The sequence below is a fragment of the Rhodnius prolixus genome, unplaced genomic scaffold (genome assembly GCF_049639745.1).
Source record: "Rhodnius prolixus isolate KJV_2025 unplaced genomic scaffold, Rpr scaffold_6, whole genome shotgun sequence".
Classification (NCBI taxonomy): Eukaryota; Metazoa; Arthropoda; class Insecta; order Hemiptera; family Reduviidae; genus Rhodnius; species Rhodnius prolixus.
The window spans coordinates 19,806,198-19,833,306 of record NW_027411634.1 but is presented as its reverse complement, the minus strand read 5'-3'; the positions used below and the strand labels follow the sequence as shown (position 1 = coordinate 19,833,306).

General features: G+C 34.9%; 1 protein-coding gene across 8 annotated transcripts in view; it reads right to left on the bottom strand.

The window, feature by feature from the left end:
- Positions 1-27,109, bottom strand: part of cnc (NFE2 like bZIP transcription factor cap-n-collar) — a 312,953-nt gene that overhangs the window by 127,528 nt on the left and 158,316 nt on the right. For all 8 annotated transcript variants that reach the window (XR_012462767.1, XM_074142259.1, XM_074142262.1 and 5 more), the window contains one exon: positions 24,411-24,779. Coding sequence is in view for 7 of the 8 variants with exons in the window: in XM_074142259.1 (XP_073998360.1) it covers positions 24,411-24,779 (369 nt within the window). In the remaining variant the exon portion in view is untranslated. The remainder of the gene's footprint in view (positions 1-24,410; positions 24,780-27,109) is intronic.

The following is a 27,109-nucleotide window of genomic DNA, read 5'->3' as shown; positions in this document are numbered from 1 at the left end:
TATCCCCACCTCACCATCACGAACACCTCTCTTCCGCGATAGTGTTGGTAGGTTGCAGTACTTTGGCCGTATTGTTCGGCAGCAGTATGAGTGTGTTAGTATCCTGGGAGCACAGAGTTTAGGAGGTAGCGGCGCAAACGCTTTCCAAGGACTAAATAGGCGGAGTTACTAACTGGGAAACCACGCCCCCATAGGCCACCAGTTTATAGCGGGCAGTAGGGGGGGTGAAGCAAAATATAAGACAAAATGGGGTCACCAACCGTGGGTACGTGTGTTTGTGTTGATTTCCTTCCCTTTTTTTTTGATAGGTTATCTTTCTTTTTATACTTATGGTGATGAAGAACAGTACTGGTTATGTGGCACACAGGAGATTCCATCCAGTTCCAACTGGTGAAGAGCAACAACCTGGACTATTCAAGCCAACGATGGTGACAACGTCAATTGCAATTGCATAGAATTGAAGGTGCATCGAAGCATTGCATTTATATTTAGTATTCTCAAGTATATACAGGGTGTTCAGCATAAGACTACCGTTTACTTCGGGAGGCGATTCTGGGCATCATTTGCTACAAAAAAAAATCCATATAAACTATGGCTCGATTCGGCTCCGTTTTATAGATATTTTTAATTTTAAGTTTTTTCAAGGTACTACTACTTTTTAGCAAACAATTGCCTATATTTCTCAAACTATTAAAGCTACAGCAATTTCAATAAGCTCATTAGAAAGAAGGTTAAATTTCCTTTTAAATAAGCTAATTTGTATTCCAAAATAATAATATTAAGTATTTTACTTTGCGGCCCAAACATAAGGAATAGCAAGTTTCTAATTATTTCTAAAGACTTTGACTTCATTTTTCTCAAAATTATAATATAAGTTTAAAACGTGCACTATTCATGAAAAACATCTACATACAATCACCTTTCGAAAGGTATATCATTAATAGTGGTTATTTTAAAAATTGATGCAGAAATCTGTGATTAATTGCAAAAAAGTAGGCCTCAAAACAGAGTCGGCATTATGAAAGGAACTCACCTACCATAAGAATCTCCTTAACAAAAACTTACAGTTTAAAAAGTTAAGTATAAGGGTTGATTAAACGCCAAAAGGTACACAAATCAGCATTTCATTCAAGCTTAGTTGATATAATTTAAGTAATTTTGCTGCATTAACTTTTCCTTCACATTTTTTAGAATTTATTAGATGTCACAGACCCTTATGCTGGCCAGTTCGTTCATAATATTATTTGGTTATAATTATGATAAAGTGTATATTATATCTTCGTTTTTAAATAGGTACTTTATTTTAACTCTATTCCAAATTATTCTTCTGATTTATCTTTAATATGCCCTTTATTCTGAAGTTGTCACATCTTATACATGCATGTTAAAGTAGAAAAAGACAAAGTTAGAGTCGGCTACTGTTTAAATTTGAATCACGGAGGATTTAAAACAATATTTCAGACTTGAATTCGTCTTACCGAAATATTCCTGAGCACAAATAACACACAGTTAATAACAAGTAGATTATTCAACAACAATTATTCATTTCTCAATTGTAATTTAATTTTACTTATAGTAAAATACTGGAATAATTAGCTGTCCTAAAAGTATGCAATACTTATTTATTTTATATTACATAACATATATATAACATTGTGAGAAGAACAGCTACATTGAGAGTGTGTTTGAAGAAAACTATATTATTTGCGATAGAGCCAGATAATTATTACCTATTATTATAAACGTTTGACTACTACATAAAATAACAATTACTTTAATCGAAGAATGAACTTAAACCGATGATTTTTATTAAAAATAAAATAATCGAAATCATTGATGTATGTTGGTGTAAGCATTTTTTTAAAAAAGTTTTTAAATTTTGTAGCCTCGTAATTTTTTTTATTTTTTATAACGTTTTCTTTTTAACCTGTAATTAATAGTTTGATTATTATAGATTAATAGATATTAAAGTCAATCTACAGTGCTACTTGAACAAATATTTTGTAGATGAAAATGGCCAGCATAAGGGTCTGTGACATCTAATAAATTCTAAAAAATGTGAAGGAAAAGTTAATGCAGCAAAATTACTTAAATTATATCAACTAAGCTTGAATGAAATGTTGGGTACATGCTGATTTGTGTACCTTTTGGCGTTTAATCAACCCTTATACTTAACTTTTTAAACTGTAAGTTTTTGTTAAGGAGATTTTTGTACCTTTTGGATAGATTTTCATTTTTGTCTATTTTGCTAAGTTACATATCTGCTTTACTGTTTTTTTTAAATTTGGAATAAGCAATTCTATCATTATAACCTGATAAGGTGTTAAGTAGGAACCGTAACTACCACTGGAGAGATCTTTTTAAAGAATGATTATAGTTGCGGTCCCCAAACCATCCTCAACAACAATTTTTTTGAAAAAGCCTTTTTATATAAAATAGGAAGGTATTTGTACGTAAAAAGCAAATTTAAACTGCGATTTCAGACCTTCCTTTCAAGAGGAGTAAGAAAAATAAACGGGCGATTACAGTACTTCTCCCTAAAAGGCAAAGAGGCAAAGATTTTGAATCGAACGACAATTCATTAATGTAAATAGGTTCACCCATTGATAATTTTAACAATTGCAGTACTTCCTCTTAGTAGGTGTAAGAGCATGATGGCACTTCACAGCCATGTAGAGGAGCTTTAATCACTTCTTCGTGCTAAATTTTATCAAAATCGGACAAAGCGTTATAGAAATATTGGTAATAATAGTTTTAGAAACGGCCTTACTTGGGTGGGGCAAACTCCCCTCCATATGAGGCATAGCGAGGAGACTTTTAAAGTGCAAATCTGTACAAAATTTCGATTCGAATGACACTTCATTCATGAAAATCAGTTCACGTGTCGATAATTTGAAACGATTGCTATACTTCCCCTTAACTAGTGTAAGAGCAGATCGTCGCTTTAATGTTACATAGGGGAGCCCTAACCCCATCATCCTACCAAATTTTATCAAAATCGGGCTAAGATTTACAGAGTAATTAGTAATAATAATTTTGAAGGGGGCCTTACATAAAGGGGGCTAACTCCTCTCCCATTCGGTGTACAGCGTCGAGACCCCCAAAAGGCACATCTACATAAAATTCCGAATCGAATGACACCTCATTCATGAAAATCGGTTCACGCGTTTAGGCGCTACGTAGTTTACAAAAAAGGTAACAACAACAACAACAACAACAACAACAACAACAACAACAACAACAACAACAACAACAACAACAACAACAAGAACAACAAGAACAACAACAATTTCTGAAAATGCCGTTTTTGCTCATTTTCGGCAACTTTTTTCTCGAAATCTATTAGGTCTGGGTGGTTGCAAAAAAATTTCAGTTATAAAGGAGGGTTTGCTCTATATTTTAAAGAAAATTTGGGAATTTTATCTTTTATAGAAAAAGAGAAAAAAATTGTCAAAGTTGGGTGTTTTTTAACGTTACGCTTTTTCGTGCACTTTTTGACGATCAACCCTTATACAACTGTCCTACCGGACAGTTTTAACAACTGTCCTACCGGACAGTTTTAATATAATTGATCAGTAATATCAAATCCATTTTTTGCAAACGTGTAATTTAATAATTAATTCATTTATGAACTACCTATAATCAAAAATATAAAATTTGCATTATAAATAATAAAATAAAATAAAAAGAAAATGGTTAAATGAGTGTTAGGTACCAATTTCGAAAGAAAGGATTTTGGTTTAACGAGTTTAGAACTGTGTGCTATTCTTTAGTTTGTTTAAAAAATGCGCTAAATAATGTGAAAGAAACACAGATTTTCTTGAACTACACAATAAACTTTTGGAACTAGGAGATTGTGAAGAGCTAATGAATAAGCCGAGAACTTATTTTCGCTCTAATCTAGTGCAGCACGTACTTTGGGTCTTCAAAGGTGCCTCCTCTGGCACGCAAGCATACAGTGTGCATTCTCAAATGGCCTCCTGTATCTGATCAGGTGGAATGGCTCTTCAGACTTCAGATATTCTTCCCCTCATCTGATCTCGTGCCAGGGACTCCAGATTTGACATCGCTAGATGAATATGGAGAGTATTAAAAAAATAAGGTTTATGCGCGCCCATGACATCAGATGAGGTACGTTTTAAACTTATATAATATTTTTGAGAAAAATGAAGTCGAAAGTTTTTGGAAAAAATAGAAACTTGCTATTTCTTATGTTTGGGCCACAAAGTGAAATACTTCGATATTATTATTTTGGAATATAAATTAGCTTATTTAAAAGGAAATTTAACCTTCTTTCTAATGAGCTTATTGAAATTGCTGTAGCTTTAATAGTTTGAGAAATATAGACAACTGTTTGCTAAAAAGTAGTAATACCTTGAAAAAACATAAAATTAAAAATATCTATAAAACGGAGCCGAATCGAGTCATAGTTTATATGGAATTTTTTGTTGCAAATGATGCCCAGAATCACCTTTGGAAGAAGTAAGCTTGCTGAATTTGTATAATTATGGATTAATCCCAAAAGACTGACTCGAATGTAACTTGAATTAATTTTGGATCTAGTTAAAAAATCTAATGTTTGTGCTAAAGTTTACAATTCAATTATTTTTTAACAGTTCTGCTTCTTTTCGAAGGATGCCCTTTTCTATCAAGTGATCAGGTGATCGCGAGGCCTAATCGATTATGTTGCAAACTATTCAACGTTATTAAGAATCAAATTCGAAACTCCAAGTCCCAAATCGGAAATAAAAAAAAAGCCAGCCAATCGGAATAGCGTTCACAGAATTTTGAGGTTTTATTCTATAGAAACATTGTTTAGGGACTAATCTGTGAGAGGGTATGGATAGATTCCCATCTAAAATTGAATGGAACTAAATATGACTCCAGCGATCAGAGTTTGAGGCATATTTGTGAGTTAGAAGTGTTGTAATTTATCTCTTAGTTACAAAATTATTTATTAAATACACATATTTAGTTGAAATAATTAATAATTTGTCTAAGTGATAACTTTAAAATCGTTAAATAATGCAAATATAAGTGAAAGATTTGGATAACTAGAGTAATGGTTGCTGGTAAGTTATGAATCTTGTAAAGAGAAGAGAGCGCTCGTAGCCGACTAATCTAGCGTGTACATTCCTCCATGTACCGGTGGCTACTATTCTTAGCCAAGCAAGCGTAAAATAGATATTACTGTGAACTAGTATCAAGTCTTCTTGGGCACTGATACTGTTACAAAGGGAGTACAGTGTTACCAATGGTAAATATTATTTTCAAAATTTTAGATAACGCTTTTTTTATTTTTAGATATTAGATTTATTTGATACAATACTTCACTGTTTAGAAACAGTTTTTCATTTAGAATTCATTAATAGAGCCCAGAGATCAATTTCAAACATATTGTACAGTTATAGTGTTTGGGTTAATGAAGGCCAGAACTGGTCTATTGAACTTACGAGGGTCGTTTGAAAAGTCCGTGCAAAAATAAAAACTACTTAATTTTTGGGGGTAAACCTTTTTTATTTTTCAACATAGTCTCCTTTTAAGCTTATACACTTCGTCCAACGCTGCTCTAGTTTGTTGATCCCTTCCGAATAATAGGATTTGTCCAAGTCTGAAAAATGGCCATTCGTTTCTGCAATCACCTCCTCGTTTGAATAAAATCTTTTTCCCGCCAGCCATTTCTTCATATTGGGGAACAAATAGTAGTCCGAGGGAGCCAAGTCTGGAGAATAGGGGGGATGTGAAACGAGTTAGAACCCTATTTCCATTAATTTTGCGACCACAACTGCTGAGGTGTGAGCTGGTGCGTTGTCGTGATGGAAAAGGACTTTTTTGTGGGCCAATCGTGGGCGTTTTTCTTGCAGCTCGGTTTTCAAACGGTCCAATAACGATGAATAATATGCACCTGTAATAGTTTTACCCTTTTCCAGATAGTCGATGAGGATTATTCCTTGCGAATCCCAAAAGACAGTCGCCATAATCTTTCCGGCCGAAGGAACGGTCTTCGCCTTTTTTGGCGCAGATTCCCCCTTGGTAACCCATTGTTTAGATTGTTCTTTGGTCTCAGGAGTGTAGTGATGTATCCATGTTTCATCCACAGTGACGAAACGACGCTTAAAGTCCTGCGGATTCTTCTGGAACAGCTGCAAACCATCCTTGCAACACTTCACACGATTTCGTTTTTGGTCAATCGCGGCACCCATCTTGCGGATAGCTTTGTCATGTCCAAATGTTGATGCAAAATATTATGTACCCGTTCATTCGAGATGCCCACAGCACTAGCAATCTCACGCACCTTCACTCTTCTGTCATCCATCACCATATCATGGATTTTATCAATGATTTCTGGAGTAGTAACCTCAACAGGGCGTCCAGAACGTTCTAGCGTCACTTGTGCCCATATGGCCACTCCGAAAATTTTGAAACCACTTATAAACTGTTCTAATCGAAGGTGTAGAGTCACCATAATGTTTATCAAGCTTCTCTTTAGTCTCCTCAGGCGTTTTGCCTTTCATAAAGTAGTGTTTAATCAACACACGAAATTCTTTTTCGTCCTTTTTTTGAAAATCACTCGACTTCCTCGATTCAAACGAATGCCAAACACAAAGAAATAGACCGATCTGGCTGAAACTTGGTGTGTGTTCTTCCAAGAGATGCTACTAACTAAACATAACCTCGATACGCGCCAATAGTGCTGTCTCTCTGACTTTGCACGGACTTTTCAAACGACCCTCGTACTACTTATCAATTATCGTAGAACTGCTACTAAATTTCCACAAAATATACTTATTAAAAATTTAATATTTAAAATTCGTAGGATGATGCTTATATTATTTGTAAGCAAACAAATTATTGATTTATTTTTATTTAGCTTTTACAGTTTTCCCAAAAGGCTAGTACCTAATAATTATAAATAAATAAAAGAGAAATTATAGGAAAGAGAACAAGTTTTGAAGGAACTGGCCGGAAATAAGGATTAATAGTAAAGGATACTCAAGGATCCTGTACTGCCTGGACTCTAGACGGCCAAGCATGTAACTAATATCCCAAAATAGTACCAAATTGGCTTAATAAAAGTGACAGTTTACAGAAAATAGTTTTTTTTTTTAGTTTTTAAGCTATTTTATACCAAAATGGCTTCTTTAAAGTGAACATGTATAATTATGAAGTTAATTTTAATTAAAAAACATAGAAGAATTAGTTAGTTCGGATATTGGCAGCAATATTACGTAGTAGCAATCATCTTTTGTTTACATTAAACACTAAGTAATGAGCTAAGTATTTTTTAAATACCTAATAATGGCAAATATAATATTGTCTAATAACCTCAATGAACAGAACCTCCTTCATATAGCCATTAAAAAAATCTTTGTCTATAAATGATGATGATGTGTTAAATGAAATGAAAAAAACATTGATTACCACATAATATAACATTAAGAATAGTAATTAAAACATCCAATAGTTAGAAGGAACCTCATTACAATGGCTTGGTCCATCACTAAAACACCTTACGTGTTTTTATTACGTAAGTACTGGGCATGCGCACTAATCGTTCGTTTATTTTTTATTCTTAGATTTTTTTGTTCTTTCTTTTTCTGACTAGAAAATATAGTTCCGGTTTGCGCCAAGTCTTGAGGTTACATTCACGGTTATTTATTGATGAAAATAGCATCAAAAATTTTGCTACAGAAACTACAAAATTTTGAACTGAATAAAATCTCTCCAGTAAAATAACTTATGCTTCAAATGAAGTCCTTGTTAACCAAGATGTTATTTGAAGGATTTCTTCGTTACCCTTCTTAGAAAAGCATCCAATTTAAACCCCGACTTAGCATCTGACTGCGTGAGCACATTACTATTTCGTCGAATTTTCTATTTGGTTTTACATTTTTTCCTTAAGAGCACTTTCAATTGACATATTTCGTCTAAGTATAAAAGGCGAATAACAACAGTTAGAACTTATTTATTTTTTAAAATAAAAATACCTTATTATTATTTTTTTTAATTTATTTAGTAATTTACAATCTGTATACATTGTATACAATCAGTAAATATGGAGAGTATGATGAACTGGTGCGGGAGGAGAGCAGGAGGAGAGAAACTACCCAGCGGTAGCACTCTCTGTAGGAGAGAGGATGACGTTTAGGTCTTCAGACTACAAGGAAGTCGCGGGGCCATTGGCGATTCAGTCGGCGAGGAGGAGTATTAGGAATGTCAGAGGAGGCGAGAGGCAGTACAAGAGAATTGGAGCTAGTCGAGAGTGTAGTGTGGAATTTTTGGTATTTAGTCTTGGCGAGTTGGTCTATGAAGGGAATGTTGAGGTCTTTGTGAAGATTGAGGTTAGTCACCGTAGAAAGGAGCGTCAGCTATCTGTCGAAGGAGTTTCGACTGAAATGTCTTGTACAGTCCGTATGTTTGTAGGTTTGGCTGAACCCCACAGCTCTAGTCCGTAAGTCCACATAGGTTTGTGGATAGTGTTGTACATTAAGCATTTGAGTTCAATGGGCAATTTGGAGCGTCGTCCAAGTAGTCTGTAAAGCAGGTTCGCACGTTTTGTCATTGCTTGTCTTTTAAGTCTAATGTGTGGGTTCCACGTGAGTCGTTTGTCTATGTAGAGCCCAAAGTAGCGCACCGAGACCTGTACAAGGAAGAGGATTGCTGCTGAAGAGGACAGGTGGACAGGAGCCCCGCCGGAGAGTAAGCTTGGCAAACTTTATTATTAACTTTTTTTCAATTAATTAACAAGATTAATTATCAACAAAATAACAATATAAATTTAAATTTTGACCTTCAAAACAGTCTAGGGGGGGTCGTTTGTGATGGGAATTATAAAATATGCAGAGAAAAAGGTTGGAAAAAAAACCAGCAGCTAGCAAATTTAAACATTTTTGCTTCATATTTTGAGATAATTAACTAAAGTTTGAGATATTAGGAGAGACATTTGAGGAGAAGGCCATGCTCCAAAAAATATTCCAGGTCCTCAACCTTTATGGAGAAAATAAGTAATCCCAAAACTTAAGACACGTTAGTTGCTGCCACTTATTCTAGTATCAGGAGAAAATATACTCGTAAAGTACGATGCGAACATTCGAATTTCTTTTATTTACAAAATAATCTTTCCCTTATCGTTGCGCCTACGGCTCTTGTCGTAGTATATATCGTAAGTAAAACAAGAATCACTTTATACACTAGCCACACAAATAACTAACGTTCATGCTCAAGATGTGATTAAATAGGTGCATTTACTTTAGAATGAACTTTATGGTTGCATCCTTTATGGGTGCATTTAATGGCTGCACACAGTGCAGATTATAATGTGGCACTGTATGAGTTAGTGCCCTACACTTAACATTCGGATATAATTACCCTTTGTGTTTGCCTACATAAATCTTGAAAAGTTTAATAGCAGGTTTGGGAATAGCCGCCTCCAAGTCCTTCTTCTCCAAGGAGATGAGAGGGTTACCTATAGTGAAGGTTAATAAAAACACAAGGAAGAACTACAGTCTGCATTCACTTCTAAAAAGCACATTCAAGTGCTACTAAATCTTATGTAAGTGTCAAAAGGCGATAGAGGTCTCGGTGTGTATTGGTAGATAATCTGTTATATATTGTAACATATGGCAAGCGTAACACGGCAATAACGGTTAAATTCTTTACTATAGTTAACACTATACCATGAACTCACATATAAAATTCACATTTACCGAAAGTACATTAAATATTTTAATGTCATATTTTAGAAGAAGAACAATAGGAGGAAATAATTTTCTATTTACGCGTAGATTTTTATTTACATCTTCTTTTAAACTTATGAGAAAAAGTACGTGATTGTAACGCGACGTTTGTTAAAACCTAAACGTAAAATGTAAAGACTCTCATTTTACAGTTACCTACGCAGGCAACACCATCAATTTGTTCTCAAACATAGATCTTATCACATCCAATCCGAAACAAACGAAATCATCTTCAACTTCTTGAATCTTATGGCTCCGCCAATGGAGAATCAAGCTTGACTTGGCGAACAAAACTCCAAATACGAGTATTCATATACAATCGGAAAAAATCTCTCCCTTCTCTTTAGCTTAATACTATCCGTATCCCAGTTGCGAATCAATCTCGGACTTTATCTGGACCAAAGACTCACTTGAAACCCTGACACTAATAGCATTAAATAGCTTCAGATTTTCGATAGGCGCTCTAAGAAAAAGCTTTACTAGCACCCATCACCTCTATGGACATACGGACTCGAACTGTTCGGGGCAGCTAAACAAATCCAATCGCCTTCGAATTCAAACTCCCCAACCCAAAATAATCCTAAGTACAATAGTAAATGCTCCATTAGATGTCACCAACCAATCAACTGCTTCGAGTTAGTAATTCCATTCGTATTCACAATCCATGGCCAACCAGTCCCAATGGCAAGATTAGTGCAACAGTTTACTGCAGTTGCGCAGCCCGTTTACTGCACAAATCGATTAACAGCACTTTTTTGAAATATCTTAAATTTAAGTGCCGAAGCACCAGGTTCAAGTCATAGCTTTTTATATTTACAATAAATTTCCCAAATAATAAAGATTAACACCTTTCAACGATATTTTTTTGACAATAAATAATTTATTTCAGAAGCCATTTTGATTAGTAAAGTAAAGTAATTGCCTATTTTTTCAGGCGGGCTTTACGTCTAACTATCAAATTAGGTGTCGTGGACGGAAGCGACTAGCAAACATACTTTACTGCAGAATTTCTTTTATTAACCATTAAATAAAATCCAAGACCTAAGACCGGGAATCGAATCCAGTACCACAATACATATTAGCTATTTGTTTACATTATGAACTGGGAACAATTATTATGGAATCAAAACAGCTTTTTCTAAATCGTAGAAACCAATTTGGCCGTAAAAAGTAAAGTAAAGCAAAGTAATGCCTACTTTTTCAAGCGAGCTTTATGTACAATTACAAAATTAGGTGTCGTGCACGGAGGCGAATAGAAAACGTTCTTAACTACAAAGTTCCCATATTAAACATTAAATAAAATCCAAAGCCTAAGACCGGGAATCGAACACTGTATCACAATACATATTAGCTATGAAGGTCTCGCCTCTAACCGCTCGGCTACCGTGGCGCCTAATTCGGCTGTATATTGTGCACTTTTCTAATATAAAATACTTTTTGCAGCGGATCATAAGTCATTTATTTTACCATGAATAAACGATATATGTCTGGGTGCAAGATAGAGGCAAAATCTTTAGCTAGTTAACAATTTTTTCAAAAGTAAAGCATAAAATCCAAGCAAAGAAATTTTGCTCAATGTGAAAATTAATACCAGAAAATGGCCAAAGGTAAAAGACATAATTACATAGATATTGGCAAGAGGACTGAGCAATAATTCATCAATAATTCGCTAAATGATACAGGTAAATTTATTTGAATTTATATTATAAACAGGAATTTTAAAAACAATGAACACTTTTTTGTTTTATGTAGTTAATGGAGTTGTCCAGTAAACGGCTGAAATATTTTTTAGTTATTTTGAAACAGTGTTACCAACTTTTTCTCGTTTTAAGACCATTTCACACAAAAATACCTGTTAACATAACCTCATTGTGATGAAATTAAGGACATACAAAAACTAATGGAGCTGCAACAATTCATCAAGTAACTGCGGAATGATTGAGTCGAACACTTGAACAAAGAGACCCCCATAACTACGCGGCTATTAGGTGAATGTAACAGCTATTCTGCAATTATTATTGTTTTGGAAGTCAAATTAAAAGAAAATAATAATAATAATGTTATAACGGAGAATATGAGTAATAGCCGATGGCGATTAATACTTCATTCTAATGATGATCTGCCAGTTGTAAAATTATTTTCTGAGGTAGTATAGTAATCATGCAGATTCTGGATTTTAAGTTCTCACTGTCATGGGCTATTAATGTAAACGAGTCGGCATATCATGCTTCCCATAGTGTACCATAACCTAAATCCTGTACCAGTAGTAACCTCTATCTTGGGCTTCAGATTAAGAAAAAGCTATTAATTCTCAGATACAACTTAAGACTAGAAAACTCATCAGATGGCTTCCGTTAAACTTAAAAAGACTACAAGACCCCTAAATCTATTCTTTCCATGGAGAACTAATTGACTTATTTATTTAAAGACACCGACTTGGCCTACAGCGCAAAAAAACTTTTGTGGTTCAGCCAAACGTTTAAAATAATAAAAAAAAGATACCCGTTCTTGGTTTTTCCACTCCACAGTTGACTCTCCAATCAGACTGATTAGGCAGATCCTGAAATTTCATTCAAAACCCAATCATGGTACAGAAAATTGCACTACACGATAAAAAAAGAACACGTTCAAATCTAATTTGAAGGATGAATCTGATGATTTTTAAACAAGTTTGTTAATATTGGGTTCGAATTTATTCAAAAAAATAGCCGTATGTCACCGCGCGCTCGGTAACATGCAAACAATTTCTCTATCTAGTTAGCGGTGTTGCCACAGCACTAAATCCACGTTCACCGCAAATACGGCGATGGGAATGCTATCAAATAATCGACCACAATCCAGGGTACAATTGCAGGATCGACTTTTCTGGCCCAAAATTACCGAAAAAACAGCTAAATAATCGATGTAGTGTATTTTAGGTAGGTTTTGATTTTACTTTAAAATATTAGAAATAACACAAATCAGCCATCGCCCCTCTTAAACCGCTTCAATACCCCTCTTAATTTTCTCTGGACACTTCACCACCCCCTGTAGGCCTCCAAGCGCCCACAAAGGGGCTCTTTGAAAAAGACTAGTTTCAAATGTTCGGATTTTAAAGAAAACTCGTGAATTAAAAAAATTACGTGAATAGTAATACAAAAATTTTTTTTGTTTTAGTTGATAATAAATTCCTAAGGCTGAAATATTCTAAAGATTCCAACTATTTGTTTCGAGACTTCTTTAGAATAAACAAAACTGATTTGTTTGTTTAAGAACTCTTGACACGCATAATTGAAATCTGGTTCTATTTGGGACAAATATATATATATAGTAGTCAGGTTCGAGAAAGAGCCGAGTGTTACGATAACAAAATAAACATTCACTGGTTAGAGAGGTTACTTTTTTGATGGACAGGTCAGGTGAAAAGAAAACAACCCTAACTTTATAGTTATTTTTTTCTTACTCGCACAAGTATTTTATATATAAGAGGGTTTCATTCTGGGAACAATTCTTGAGGTACATCTACAGCAAAGAAGATAAAAGTGGACTATATTCAGCAAAAATTATTGCGGTTAAAAAGAACTGTAACAACCTGGAAGTGAATATTAGAAAAAGAAAAAATTAAATATATAACACTTTTTGACGTACTTTACGAGTTATTGATCAAGATCTGTTTTATAAAGGGAGTACACGGAGGAGAGTTCGAAACTTTAGGAGGTGATTCAGCAGCTGAAATGCAACAAAAAATATTCTCTTCACTTTGGCCCGATTCTCAATAGTGTCCAAGATATTTGCATTTTCTACCATAAAAACGGCCGTAACTTTTCTATCCTTTATCCTACAACAAATCTGCTTATTCCAAACGAAAGAGCATTGAATTTCCTATCCAAATAATCTTGAAGTTCAATAAATGTACAACTTTTTCTATAATTGGGCGACTCCTTGGGAATCATTGATAAAAATACAGTTGAAAATTTTAACAGAAATCATGGAGAACGATTTTTTTTAGTCTTAAAGTAAAAATTTCATTGTTTATAAGAAACGTTTTGAGGGTCTGCATTAAGCAGATTTATAGGAAATTTAATGCTCTTTCGTTTGGAATAAGCAGATTTGTTGTAGGATAAAGGATAGAAAAGTTACGGCCCGTTTTTATGGTGAAAAACGCGAAAATATCGACGGAATAGTTAAAAATACAAATATCTTGGACACTATTGAGGAATCGGGTCAAAGTGAATAGAATATTTTCTGATGCACTTGAGCTACTGAATCACCTCCCTAAGTTTCGACTCTCCTCCGTGTACACCCTGTATAAGACAGATCAAATTTTTAAAACAAAAAATGCCTAACTTACTGGATAATTTTCAAAGAATACCTACTTAAAAAAATAAGAGAGCTCCAATTTTTGGCGTATACCATAAAATGGCGGAAGAAACTCAAAATTATTAACTTCAAAATCTCCCAATAACTTTCGTTCGTTCAGTTATTGCTCAGCTCAGAACCCAAGGCAAATAATATTCTAAGTGTACCATTAATTCAGAAACCTTCTAAATAGACCCACAAGAAGATTGTACTGTTTGTAATACAAAAAATGATTTGCTCCAAATACTATTTAGTATACAGCTTAGCACCGAATCTAAATGCTATAAACCGAAACTATAAAATATGTAGTTCTACTGGAAAACTAAATTTGAGAAATCCGACATCACCACGGTACTCGCCAGAAGAGAGAAAGTAGAATTAAAGGAAGACTTCTATTACGAAACAATAATAATAATAATAATAGTTAAGACAGTAATAAAGAAACGACAATAAAAAAGTCATCACAAAGCTAGTAAAAAAATGAACGAATCTCTAACATTACTAGAGAAGATAACAAGCCCATCTACTACCGGTCTTTATGGAGCTGTAAGTGCCCGCTAACTGGCGAGAAACTACAACAACGTTAAACAACAACAACAACAAAAAGTTAAAAATTAAAGAAAAATAAAGATAGCAATAAAGTTTTTTGCAGAACAAAGAAAGAGATAATAAAAATAGATTCTTTTTCTTAATGGTTTGATAGCACGATGTCCGTGTTGTGACAGGTTTTGGTTGTAGACACAATTATTGTGTGCACCAACTACACAAATAATAATGGGTCATATCAATTATGGCAGCCAGGAGGGCCACGTACTTTATTATCCTAATAAGGAATAATAAATCTCTTATTTATTTTTTTTAAAGTAATAAAAAGCCTATTGTGAACTAAGTGATCTATAAGTTCAGCTAACTACCACCAACAATTTTTTTACACTAATTAATAAGTCAACTAACATTAGTACATTAAAAAAAATAGTCAACTAAATTAAGTAAAAAACGTAAAGGATTCTAAAACTTCGACAATTTAAACCTTACATAAATCTATTAAATTGTTTCAAGCAGATGGACGTACGAGGGTCGTTTGAAAAGTCCGTGCAAAGTCAGAGAGATAGCACCACTGGCGCGTATCGAGGTTATGTTTAGTTAGTAGCATCTCTTGGAAGAACACACACCAAGTTTCAGCCAGATCGGTCTATTTCTTTGTGTTTGGCATTCGTTTGAATCGAGGAAGTCGAGTGATTTTCCAAAAAAATGGACGAAAAAGAATTTCGTGTGTTGATTAAACACTACTTTATGAAAGGCAAAACGCCTCAGGAGACTAAAGAGAAGCTTGATAAACATTATGGTGACTCTGCACCTTCGATTAGAACAGTTTATAAGTGGTTTCAAAATTTTCGGAGTGGCCATATGGGCACAAGTGACGCTCAACGTTCTGGACGCCCTGTTGAGGTTACTACTCCAGAAATCATTGATAAAATCCATGATATGGTGATGGATGACAGAAGAGTGAAGGTGCGTGAGATTGCTAGTGCTGTGGGCATCTCGAATGAACGGGTACATAATATTTTGCATCAACATTTCGACATGACAAAGCTATCCGCAAGATGGGTGCCGCGATTGACCAAAAACGAAATCGTGTGAAGTGTTGCAAGGACGGTTTGCGGCTGTTCCAGAAGAATCCGCAGGACTTTAAGCGTCGTTTCGTCACTGTGGATGAAACATGGATACATCACCACACTCCTGAGACCAAAGAACAATCTAAACAATGGGTTACCAAGGGGGAATCTGCGCCAAAAAAGGCGAAGACCGTTCCTTCGGCCGGAAAGATTATGGCGTCTGTCTTTTGGGATTCGCAAGGAATAATCCTCATCGACTATCTGGAAAAGGGTAAAACTATTACAGGTGCATATTATTCATCGTTATTGGACCGTTTGAAAACCGAGCTGCAAGAAAAACGCCCACGATTGGCCCACAAAAAAGTCCTTTTCCATCACGACAACGCACCAGCTCACACCTCAGCAGTTGTGGTCGCAAAATTAATGGAAATAAGGTTCCAACTCGTTTCACATCCCCCCTATTCTCCAGACTTGGCTCCCTCGGACTACTATTTGTTCCCCAATATGAAGAAATGGCTGGCGGGAAAAAGATTTTATTCAAACGAGGAGGTGATTGCAGAAACGGATGGCTATTTTTCAGACTTGGACAAATCCTATTATTCGGAAGGGATCAACAAACTAGAGCAGCGTTGGACGAAGTGTATAAGCCTAAAAGGAGACTATGTTGAAAAATAAAAAAGGTTTACCCCAAAAAATTAAGTAGTTTTTATTTTTGCACGGACTTTTCAAACGACCCTCGTATATCTTTCTGGTCTGTATGAGTCTATTAATTGAACCGTTCACTGCACAAATCAATTTACACCTCAACTTTTTTGAAATATCCTAAATTTAATTATCACTTGGTACAGTCATAGCTTTTTATATTTATAAATTTATTAATTTAAAAATTTCTCTAATAATAAACCAACCCGCATAGCCACGCCCTGAAGAAGACAATATATTTGTCGAAACGTTGGCAAAAAAGACGAGTAGTTGTTTTTATTTGGACCGATTCCTCGCCAAATTTGAACCCTTAATTGAATAAAGTTTAAACACTATTAAACGACCAAAATTTGTTTGGACCATTGAATAATTAATAATTTATTACAAAAACCATTTTGATTCAATTTCGTGCCTTTAATGTAAATCGTTGCAAATAATTCAACTCAAATTCATGTAACAGGCGCTGAATGATAACGGTAAATTTATATTATAAACAGGAATTTTTGAAAAACAATGTACATTATTTCATCGCATTTCTCCGTTTTGAACGGTTCATTTAATGTTCAGGTCTTTACCGAGGTGATTCTCTCTATTCTTTCTAGGATTTCGTTTAATATTCTCTATTTAGAGTCTCTAGAGAACAGTCAGGGTTTTGGAGCATGATCTCAAGCTCGAGAGATATACAAGAAGCCTGATAATCAAATCTCTGAATACGTATAAAAAGCTGAAACCAAGTAGAATAAAAAAAATAAAAACTATATGAAAGACACTTTTGATAATTATTTCAGTAAATTTAATTTAATATAACATAATGCTGGAAACGGGTTTCCACACAAGGTACTGTCGATTTAGAGGGCACCTGTAAAAAGAAACGGGAGCTAGAACGAGATGAACTTCACTAGTAGATTCTATGGGGAAATATGGAGGCATCTCCAATTCATCTCCTCCTGATTGTGATGCCATTATTTAAGGCAGATCCAGATTCAGGGGCATATTGGACATCTGGAACTTGAGAGGGTGTAAATAGGGATTCGCCTGGCTGCATAAAGGATTGTGGTACAATTTGGGGTCGTTATTCAAAATAAAAATCATGCTGGAATCCCAGGTCTCTTATAATTAAAACCTTTAAAAATCCTTCAAACGATAGAAGTACTTACATTCTCAAATCACAAACGTTGTTTTTGTTACACGTCCTAAATAATTTTTAGGATAATAAATAATTAATTCAAAAGACAGCTTAGAATCTACGAAGAACTATTGTGTAAACCATAGGGCAGAAGTTCTGGGGCATTTACAGTAGTACACCAGCTTAAACTCTTAAAAACAACATGAACATGGACGCGAACTAAACATTTTCACAAGTTGGAAGAAGCCTCCAAAACATTCATTACTTTACAAACAAACAAAAAATATAAAGTGCATAATCATTTCTATAACAGTACATAGTACTTCCGCAACATTGCTATAAAACATAAACTACAAGATAAACAACAATTTGGACAAAATGTGGCTAACTAGGAGTAAACAATGTTTGGTGGTACATTACCATCACAATCCAGCAAATTGTCTTGATGCTCTAATCAACAGCAACTACCTGGACAACAATCCAAGCAATTTTTTTTTTTTTTTTTTTTTTTAAGAGATAATGCCTTGCCTTGATCACTTCTTTCTTTTTACAAATTAGATGTCAAAATTTCGAATTATATACAGGGTCAATCAGTAAGTAATGTCCATAGGCCTACTGTGTGTAAGTACGAGGGTCGTTTGAAAAGTCCGTGCAAAGTCAGAGAGATAGCACCACTGGCGCGTATCGAGGTTATGTTTAGTTAGTAGCATCTCTTGGAAGAACACACACCAAGTTTCAGCCAGATCGGTCTATTTCTTTGTGTTTGGCATTCGTTTGAATCGAGGAAGTCGAGTGATTTTCAAAAAATGGACGAAAAAGAATTTCGTGTGTTGATTAAACACTACTTTATGAAAGGCAAAACGCCTCAGGAGACTAAAGAGAAGCTTGATAAACATTATGGTGACTCTGCACCTTCGATTAGAACAGTTTATAAGTGGTTTCAAAATTTTCGGAGAGGCCATATGGGCACAAGTGACGCTGAACGTTCTGGACGCCCTGTTGAGGTTACTACTCCAGAAATCATTGATAAAATCCATGATATGGTGATGGATGACAGAAGAGTGAAGGTGCGTGAGATTGCTAGTGCTGTGGGCATCTCGAATGAACGGGTACATAATATTTTGCATCAACATTTGGACATGACAAAGCTATCCGCAAGATGGGTGCCGCGATTGCTCACGCTTGACCAAAAACGAAATCGTGTGAAGTGTTGCAAGGACGGTTTGCAGCTGTTCCAGAAGAATCCGCAGGACTTTAAGCGTCGTTTCGTCACTGTGGATGATACATGGATACATCACTACACTTCTGAGACCAAAGAACAATCTAAACAATGGGTTACCAAGGAGGAATCTGCGCCAAAAAAGGCGAAGACCGTTCCTTCGGCCGGAAAGATTATTGCAACTGTCTTTTGGGATTCGCAAGGAATAATCCTCATCGACTATCTGGAAAAGGGTAAAACTATTACAGGTGCATATTATTCATCGTTATTGGACCGTTTGAAAACCGGGCTGCAAGAAAAACGCCCACGATTGGCCCACAAAAAAGTCCTTTTCCATCACGACAACGCACCAGCTCACACCTCAGCAGTTGTGGTCGCAAAATTAATGGAAATAGGGTTCCAACTCGTTTCACATCCCCCCTATTCTCCAGACTTGGCTCCCTCGGACTACTATTTGTTTCCCAATATGAAGAAATGGCTGGCGGGAAAAAGATTTTATTCAAACGAGGAGGTGATTGCAGAAACGAATGGCTATTTTTCAGACTTGGACAAATCCTATTATTCGGAAGGGATCAACAAACTAGAGCAACGTTGGACCAAGTGTATAAGCCTAAAAGGAGACTATGTTGAAAAATAAAAAAGGTTTACCCCAAAAAATTAAGTAGTTTTTATTTTTGCACGGACTTTTCAAACGACCCTCGTACATCTAAAGTTGAGTTCAATGACGTATTGGCCAACTTCATATTTTCCACTGTTCTTGAGTGACGTCACAATATTTTTTTTAAAATTACGATTCATGACACGGTTAGAAAGATAGATAAATTTTCTAAAAATTGATACCATTTTGAAGCATAAGTTATTCTCCAAACAGCCTCAATCTTCCTCCGAATTCTGGAAAAATAAAAGTAATCGATATTTTTAAGAAAACTCATTAGGCCCTTACGTGATCATTATCAGACCTAGGTGCTGGCCACTTTTTAGTAAAAGTTTCCTTGTCTAATGGGCTTTCTAACGGTATATCATTTTCCAGGATTCCTTTATCTTCGTATGAGAAATTACGTTTGTTTTGCAAGAAAACGTATTCACGAGCAGACAAGTGTTAGTTTATCAAGTTGTTTAATTCATTGAAAACTCTTTTAGAAGGACCAGTAGTCAATTTTTAAAGTAGATTGTCTTAAAATAAGGAAGTCAAAGGTTACAAATTGCACTTTAAACATTTACTTCTGATGTCTCTGAAATATTTGACGAAATGTTAGGTAATATTTTAAACAAGTACCTAAACAAAAATTCATATAGTTTGTATTTACTCCAAATTACAATTTCACAAACAACTACACCGTTGATAAAGGTAAGAATGTTAATAAGCCTTAACAGCCGTTAGAACCCACAAATAGATAATCGTTATATCTGAATTAGGTACTAACCAATACAACTAGGTGTCTTACAAATAAACTTCCCTTATGTGTTAGACTTGGTTTCAAAATTTTCTATTGTACCCTATTTGAAACTAAGCAAATAACCTTCGATTATAAAAATAGCACTTGTAATAATTCCTAACTATTCTCAAATATTTCAGGGAGACCAGAAGTAAATATTTGAAGTGCAATTTGTAACCTTTGACTTCCTTATTTTAAGATAATCTACTTTAAAAATTGACTATTGGTCATCTAAAAGAGTTTTTCAATGAATTAAACAACTTGATAAACTAACACTGTTGACTGCTCGTGAACACGTTTTCTAGCAAAACAAACTAAGTTTCTCATACGAAGATAAAAGGAATCCTGGAAAATGATATACCGTTTGAAAGCCCTCATTAGACAAGGAAACTTTTATAAAAAGTGGCCAGCACCTAGGTCTGATAATGATCACATAAGGGCCTAATGAGTTTTCTTAAAAATTTTCGATAACTTTTATTTTTCCAGTAACCAGGAGGAAGATTGAGGCTGTTTGGAGAATAACTTATGCTTCGAAATGGTGTCAATTTTTTAGAAAATTTATCTGTCTTTCTAACCGTGCCATCAGAATCGAATTCAGACTAAAACTTTCTGAGTAATAACAATTTTTATTGCAAAAAATGTAATGTTTTTAGAGAAAAAATATTAAGTGACGTCACTCAAGAACAGTGGAAAATATGAAGTTGGCCAAAAACTCCACATTAGATGTACTACACTCAGTATGCCTATGGACATTACTTACTGGTTTACCCTGTATATGTATAGATCAAGAAATATTTATTTTGCCGAATCTTAAGAAATATTAATTTATTGTAGCTGCCAAATAAAGTTGTTCTTTTGGTAGGTATTAACTGTCCTCATTACCAAGTCATAAGTGGAACATACAAATTGATTCCTAAAGAAATTAAGATAAGGTTACCAAGAAGTGGAGGTAACAAAAAATGAATAAAAATTAGTAAATACAAGAGGAGGAGATAAACGCATGCGACTAACGGTGGTCGCATACTAGAAAGATGGGAAAGAAAACACTTTTAAGCTACGTAATGGTGAAAGGAGTATATAGTCATATATTTTTTAGTAACCACTTGTTGTGCGGGGACATAGAATACACGGGATAACAAATGAAAAGAAATCTCCGTAGTCCTAATAAACACAAAAAATATATATATCTATCTTTTTCTTACATAGATTTTAATAGGCAACTATTACCGATTTACCGTAAAGTAAATGCCGTTTTCTCGTTAATGTCAAGTGCTATATGCAAGCAGTATGAAACGCAGTTAACACGAAAACTTCCTATATGGGCATGTAGTTAATCTTTTATTTTTTTCGTTTTTTAAGTTCCTACAAAAGGTTAAATCATCCAATCTAGCCACCAGGGCTGTTGTTGAATGTGTACACATTTACAACAATGATGGAAGTCAAGTAGCCCAAAGTATACGCTTAGAGAAACTGAATAATGTAATAAAAATATTAAGTATATACTTAAAAAATGTTTTTAAAGATCATAAAAACATTTTACTCCATACATATTAAAATATATTATGAGTACGTCAGACCTGTCAGTCAATGTAAAACTACAACAACTACAATCACACTAAGTGTGGCTAGTGTAGTAAAACTACAATAACCTGTACATCAGTATGCCCTATAACCTCTCTTTTCCCAGCAAACTATCAAAATAAACATAAAAAATAAAAAACCACACCCTTGGTCATCGTAAGTTACCTTTTGCAACAACAATAAAACGGAAACTGCTTTTAAATAACCTTCCTTATTTTGGGGGAGGTTATATCTCTATTTTTGGTTGAGGCAATAAAAAATTTTCTCTATGTAACCTGTAATTAAGGAGATTTCAACAATGGCTACATAATGTTTGCTACTCACATAGGAGGAAAACAATATCTCTTTAAATGTATACATATAGCCATAATTCATATAGTACACTCTATGGTTTAATCATACATATGTATGTTTTTGAAGTAGACTGTTAAACTTCAAAGGATTTTAAGTGAATTAAATTTGGCTCAATTTGTCTTTACAAATTGTGGATCCTTTTGATAGTTTCGGCTTCAATTTTCTCTATCTATTCAATAAGTAGAGGACACTTTTCTCTTTTTAAGGGCCCACTCTGATTTGGTGGAAATCTAAATTGTTCCAAGACCGGGAAGTAGCTACTTTCTTTCTTCATTTCCGGGAACTATGGTCTTCATATGGTAACGGAGAGGTAGTTGCGAATAGAGTACTTAAAGGAGGCAGATATATCTGGGATATATAGTCTGGGATATTTACTATATATTTTTTGGAAGGCCGTCACAGATTTCCAGCACTGCTCTTGTACAAGAAACACCTACCCTACCACCTGTGGTCCTTGCAGCTGAAAAGGGTACGTTGCTGAAGAGCCAGCAAGCGTCACTTAATGTTCACTTCCTACTAGCTGTTGCTGGTCCAAGGCATACTGTACACATTTTTGCGTTAGCACGCGCGTCTTGACGCCACCTCATCTGGATTGCAAGATACAATGGGTCAAGAAACAGCTCCCCTGTAAATGGGTTCCGACCCTGTGGAGACTATAACAAGAGCTGAAGAAACGTCTTTTATTCTCTGTCAAATTTTATTCTCGAGAACCCTAATTTGCGTGCACCCTGGTAATTGGTAACCAGCAGAGATAATACTAAAAAAAAAAGTCAGCTAGGAAACCCTAGGCTAAATAAAAAAAAGGCGAGGATTTTTCACCTAGAACTATCAGGTCATAGGGTAGAGTTTCGATTAACCTGAAGTCCTTGGAGATTGTGTCAGGGTGTTCAGGTTTCAACCTTTTTTTTTCAAACCGAGCGGATAATTTATAAGAATAGTGGAAGGGATAAACAGAAAACTAACCTTATCACTAACTTTAAGTAGTTACTAGTTAATACTGAACAAAAACAAATAAGAGAATCGATTAAACAGAACAGACGACGCTGATGACAGACAAATACAATGGTGTCTAAGTAGCGAAGTCTTGATTCTTGAATCCTTACGGTGATAACGCTCAGGCGGGACATAACGTCCTACTACCAAATTTAGGTGCCGTGGACTCGGGAAGCGGAGCTCATACTTTACTGTAAACAATTTTTTCTAACAAATAAAAAGTAGTCATACACGGGATTCGAACCGGTGATCTCCCACACTCAAAGCCACGCTCTTGACCACTAGACCAACACTCGCCCCGAATTTTGACACGCAAAATCGTGAATTTTTAAACGTTCATTTAAAAAAAAAAGTAACTTTAGCCCTCATTTCACTAATGCAATCCCGCATACTACATTGTTTAATTCTTTATTTTATTAGTAATATATTACTTAATTATAATGTCGGCTTTGCGATTTGATTGCTATAAACTATCGCAGAAGACAGCGGCCATTGCCATATATGATTTTTAAATTATTTACAGTGATATTTTTCTTGTAAGACTACTATTTGTTTTAGGGTAGTTCAAAATATTGCCCAATCAGTTTAAAAGTGACAAATAAAAGAGATCTCACTTACAAAAAAAATTTGAGACAGAGAATACTCAATTTTTTCAAAGTTAAACCAAATTATTCCTTTAAAAAACTTATAAGTTTTATAAACTTAATAAACTTATAAAAAAGCTTATAGATATTTTCAATTTTTTTAAAATTTTGCTAAAAATTTTGCTGAAATGATCTAAATTTAAAAAATCAAAGTTCTATTAAAAATGAAATATTTCCACCAATGTAAAAATTTAAGTTATTAAAGAACTTTCTGATTGAAGAGTTTAATAAAGCTGAGAGATATTAAAGGTATTAGCAGACTTTTAATCAGAAAACAAAAGATATATGGAGACTAGGTATTGTAAGAAAAGTAGAAGAGTAATGTAATTGCCTATTTTTTCAGGCGGGCTTTACGTTTAACTACCAAATTAGGTGTCGTGGACGGAGGCGATTAGTAAACATACTTTACTATAAAGTTCTCATATTAAACATTAAATAAAATCCAAGGCCTTGACTGGAGAATCGAACTCACTAAAACAAAAATACATCTTAGCTTTGCGGGACTAGTCTCTTAACAGCTCGGCTATCGTGGCGCCTGACTTGCCATAGCACAGAATAACACGAAACTTGAAAATACCAGCTCACTATAAGCTTTAAATATATTGGTACATATTTTTAAATAAACCAATAATCATGCAAAAAGCAAACATAAATATTAACTAACCTGCGCATAAGGCTTGGGGTTAAAATTGTCTTCAGGATCAATTTCCACTGGAGATGGAATATCGCCAAATATATCAGCTAAGCGTCCCTCTAACAGATCAACTGCGGCCGATGCTGCCTCTAATTCATCAATATTACTGTCTAAATTGGATAATCCATCATCGTCGTCGTCTACTTCTTCTTCCACTTCTTCTTCTTCTTCTTCAGCACCTTCATCCTTAGCAATAATCAGTTTGTCTTTGCTGTTATTGCTGGCTTCATTGTTTGCTTGATCGTTTACTGTAGGTGTTGGTTGTGATGTTGTAGTTGTCTTGTTTTTCAAATCACGATCATCAGTACCATCAACATCTGCATGATCCAGTAGTTGTTCCTTTAAAAAAAAAAAAAGAAAACAAAGCATAGATCATGGTTAAACCCCTTTTTGTACACTGATTAAAAACACATAAAACTACAATGTTTACTAGAAAAATTTCTTCCGTAAATTTGGTATAGGATTAGATTAGATTAGATTAGACTAGGGCGGCCTCAGGGCCTACGCCACTGCGACCCCTTTGGGTCTATTGTGGCTTGGTATAGGATACTTCTGTGATACAGGGTGGGTAAATTGAGTAACATAAGAATTAAAATTTTGGGTACAATTTTAACACTTGCCTTTGTTTACATTATGAACTGGGAACAATTATTATGGAATCAAAACAGCTTTTTCTAAATCGTAGAAACCAATTTGGCCGTAAAAAGTAAAGTAAAGCAAAGTAATGCCTACTTTTTCAGGCGAGCTTTACGTCAAATTATCAAATTAGATGTCGTGCACGGAGGCGATTAGCAAACGTACTTAACTACAAAGTTCTCATAATAAACATTAAATAAAATCGAAGGCCTAAGACCAGGAATCGAACTCAGTACCACAATAGTACATATTGGCTTTGCAGGTCTCGCCTCTAACCGCTCGGCCATCGTGGCGCCTAATTCGGCTGTATATTGAGCACTTTTCTAATATAAAATACTTTTTGCAGCGAATCATAAGTTACTGATTTTACCGAGAGTAAACGATATACGTCTGGGTGCAGGATAGAGTAAAAAATCTTTAGCTAGTTGATAATTTTTACAAAATTAAACCACAAAATCCAAGTAAGGAAATTTCGCTCAATGTGAAAATTAATACCAGAAAATGGTGAAAGATAAAAGACATAATTACAGATATCGGCGAGGGGACTTAGCATAACCTTTCAGTATGCTAAAATGATTAAAAAAGAAAAAAGAGAAATCTTATTCCATATTATCTAGGTAACTATTAACGGGACACTAAAAATTACGTAGGTGTAGTAAAGGAGAGTATACATCAATGTAAATGGTAATAAATTATAATCTGAAAGATAGTTGTGGTAATATTCGAGGAGGAAGATTGACAAGATTACCATAGCGTGCTCAAGTTGGGTGGAGCAAATATGCACAGACCTTTCACTTGCCAAGTTTTAAATTCTCTTCTTCAATGTTCAAATAATGTCAAAGATTTTTAGTTCTTTATATAAAACTGGGCGGCCCCCGAGGTAATTTCTTGTGGCCCAGGATGTACTGAAATAAAATGAAAATAGAAAATGTTTTCTATGAAGGAAATAGCGCTTAGGGGAGATCGAGGCAAAATATCGTACATACAATTCGCAGTTTCCGTTAACTACTGAAGACGAGTAGTTTAGTGCCTTTGCTGGACGCTTGCGGGCGTGATAAACGCGCTGATTCAGTTCCGGCGACGTTTGGAAGCCATATTTGAATGATTCGGTTTAAAAAGACAAATAAAATCAAGAAGAAGGGAATTACCAAAATATTTAGACGAGAAATTCTGCTATTTTTGGAGTAAGTATTTTTTGTGAGTTAACTATTTTCGCCGATGAAATAAAATAAAAACGGGATCCAGACAAAGATTAACTGATACAACCTCTGTCTGCCCTTAATAAGGATTGTCTGTTCTCAGTCTTTGAATCCAGATATTAGAAAAACTAGTACGAGAAAAGCGCTGGCAAGTTTCCTCGGCTACTGGTGGCACAACTAATTTTTATTAACAAAGTCCAAAACTCTGACTATCCCAGATTTAATTAGCCTTTTCTCTACTTGATGCTGACTATCCCAGATTTAATTAGCCTTTTCTCTACTTGATGCTGACTATCCCAGATTTAATTAGCCACTACTTGACTTGATGCTGACTATCCCAGATTTAATTAGCCTCTACTTGATGCTGGCTATCCCAGATTTAATTAACCACTACTTGATGCTGACTATCCCAAATTTAATTAGCCTCTTCTCTACTTGATGCTGACTATCCCAGATTTAATTAACCACTACTTGATGCTGACTATCCCAAATTTAATTAGCCTCTTCTCTACTTGATGCTGACTATCCCAGATTTAATTAGCCACTACATGACTTGATGCTGACTATCCCAGATTTAATTAGCCTCTACTTGATGCTGGCTATCCCAGATTTAATTAACCACTACTTGATGCTGACTATCCCAAATTTAATTAGCCTCTTCTCTACTTGATGCTGACTATCCCAGATTTAATTAACCACTACTTGATGCTGACTATCCCAAATTTAATTAGCCTCTTCTCTACTTGATGCTGACTATCCCAGATTTAATTAGCCACTACTTGACTTGATGCTGACTATCCCAGATTTAATTAGCCTCTACTTGATGCTGGCTAT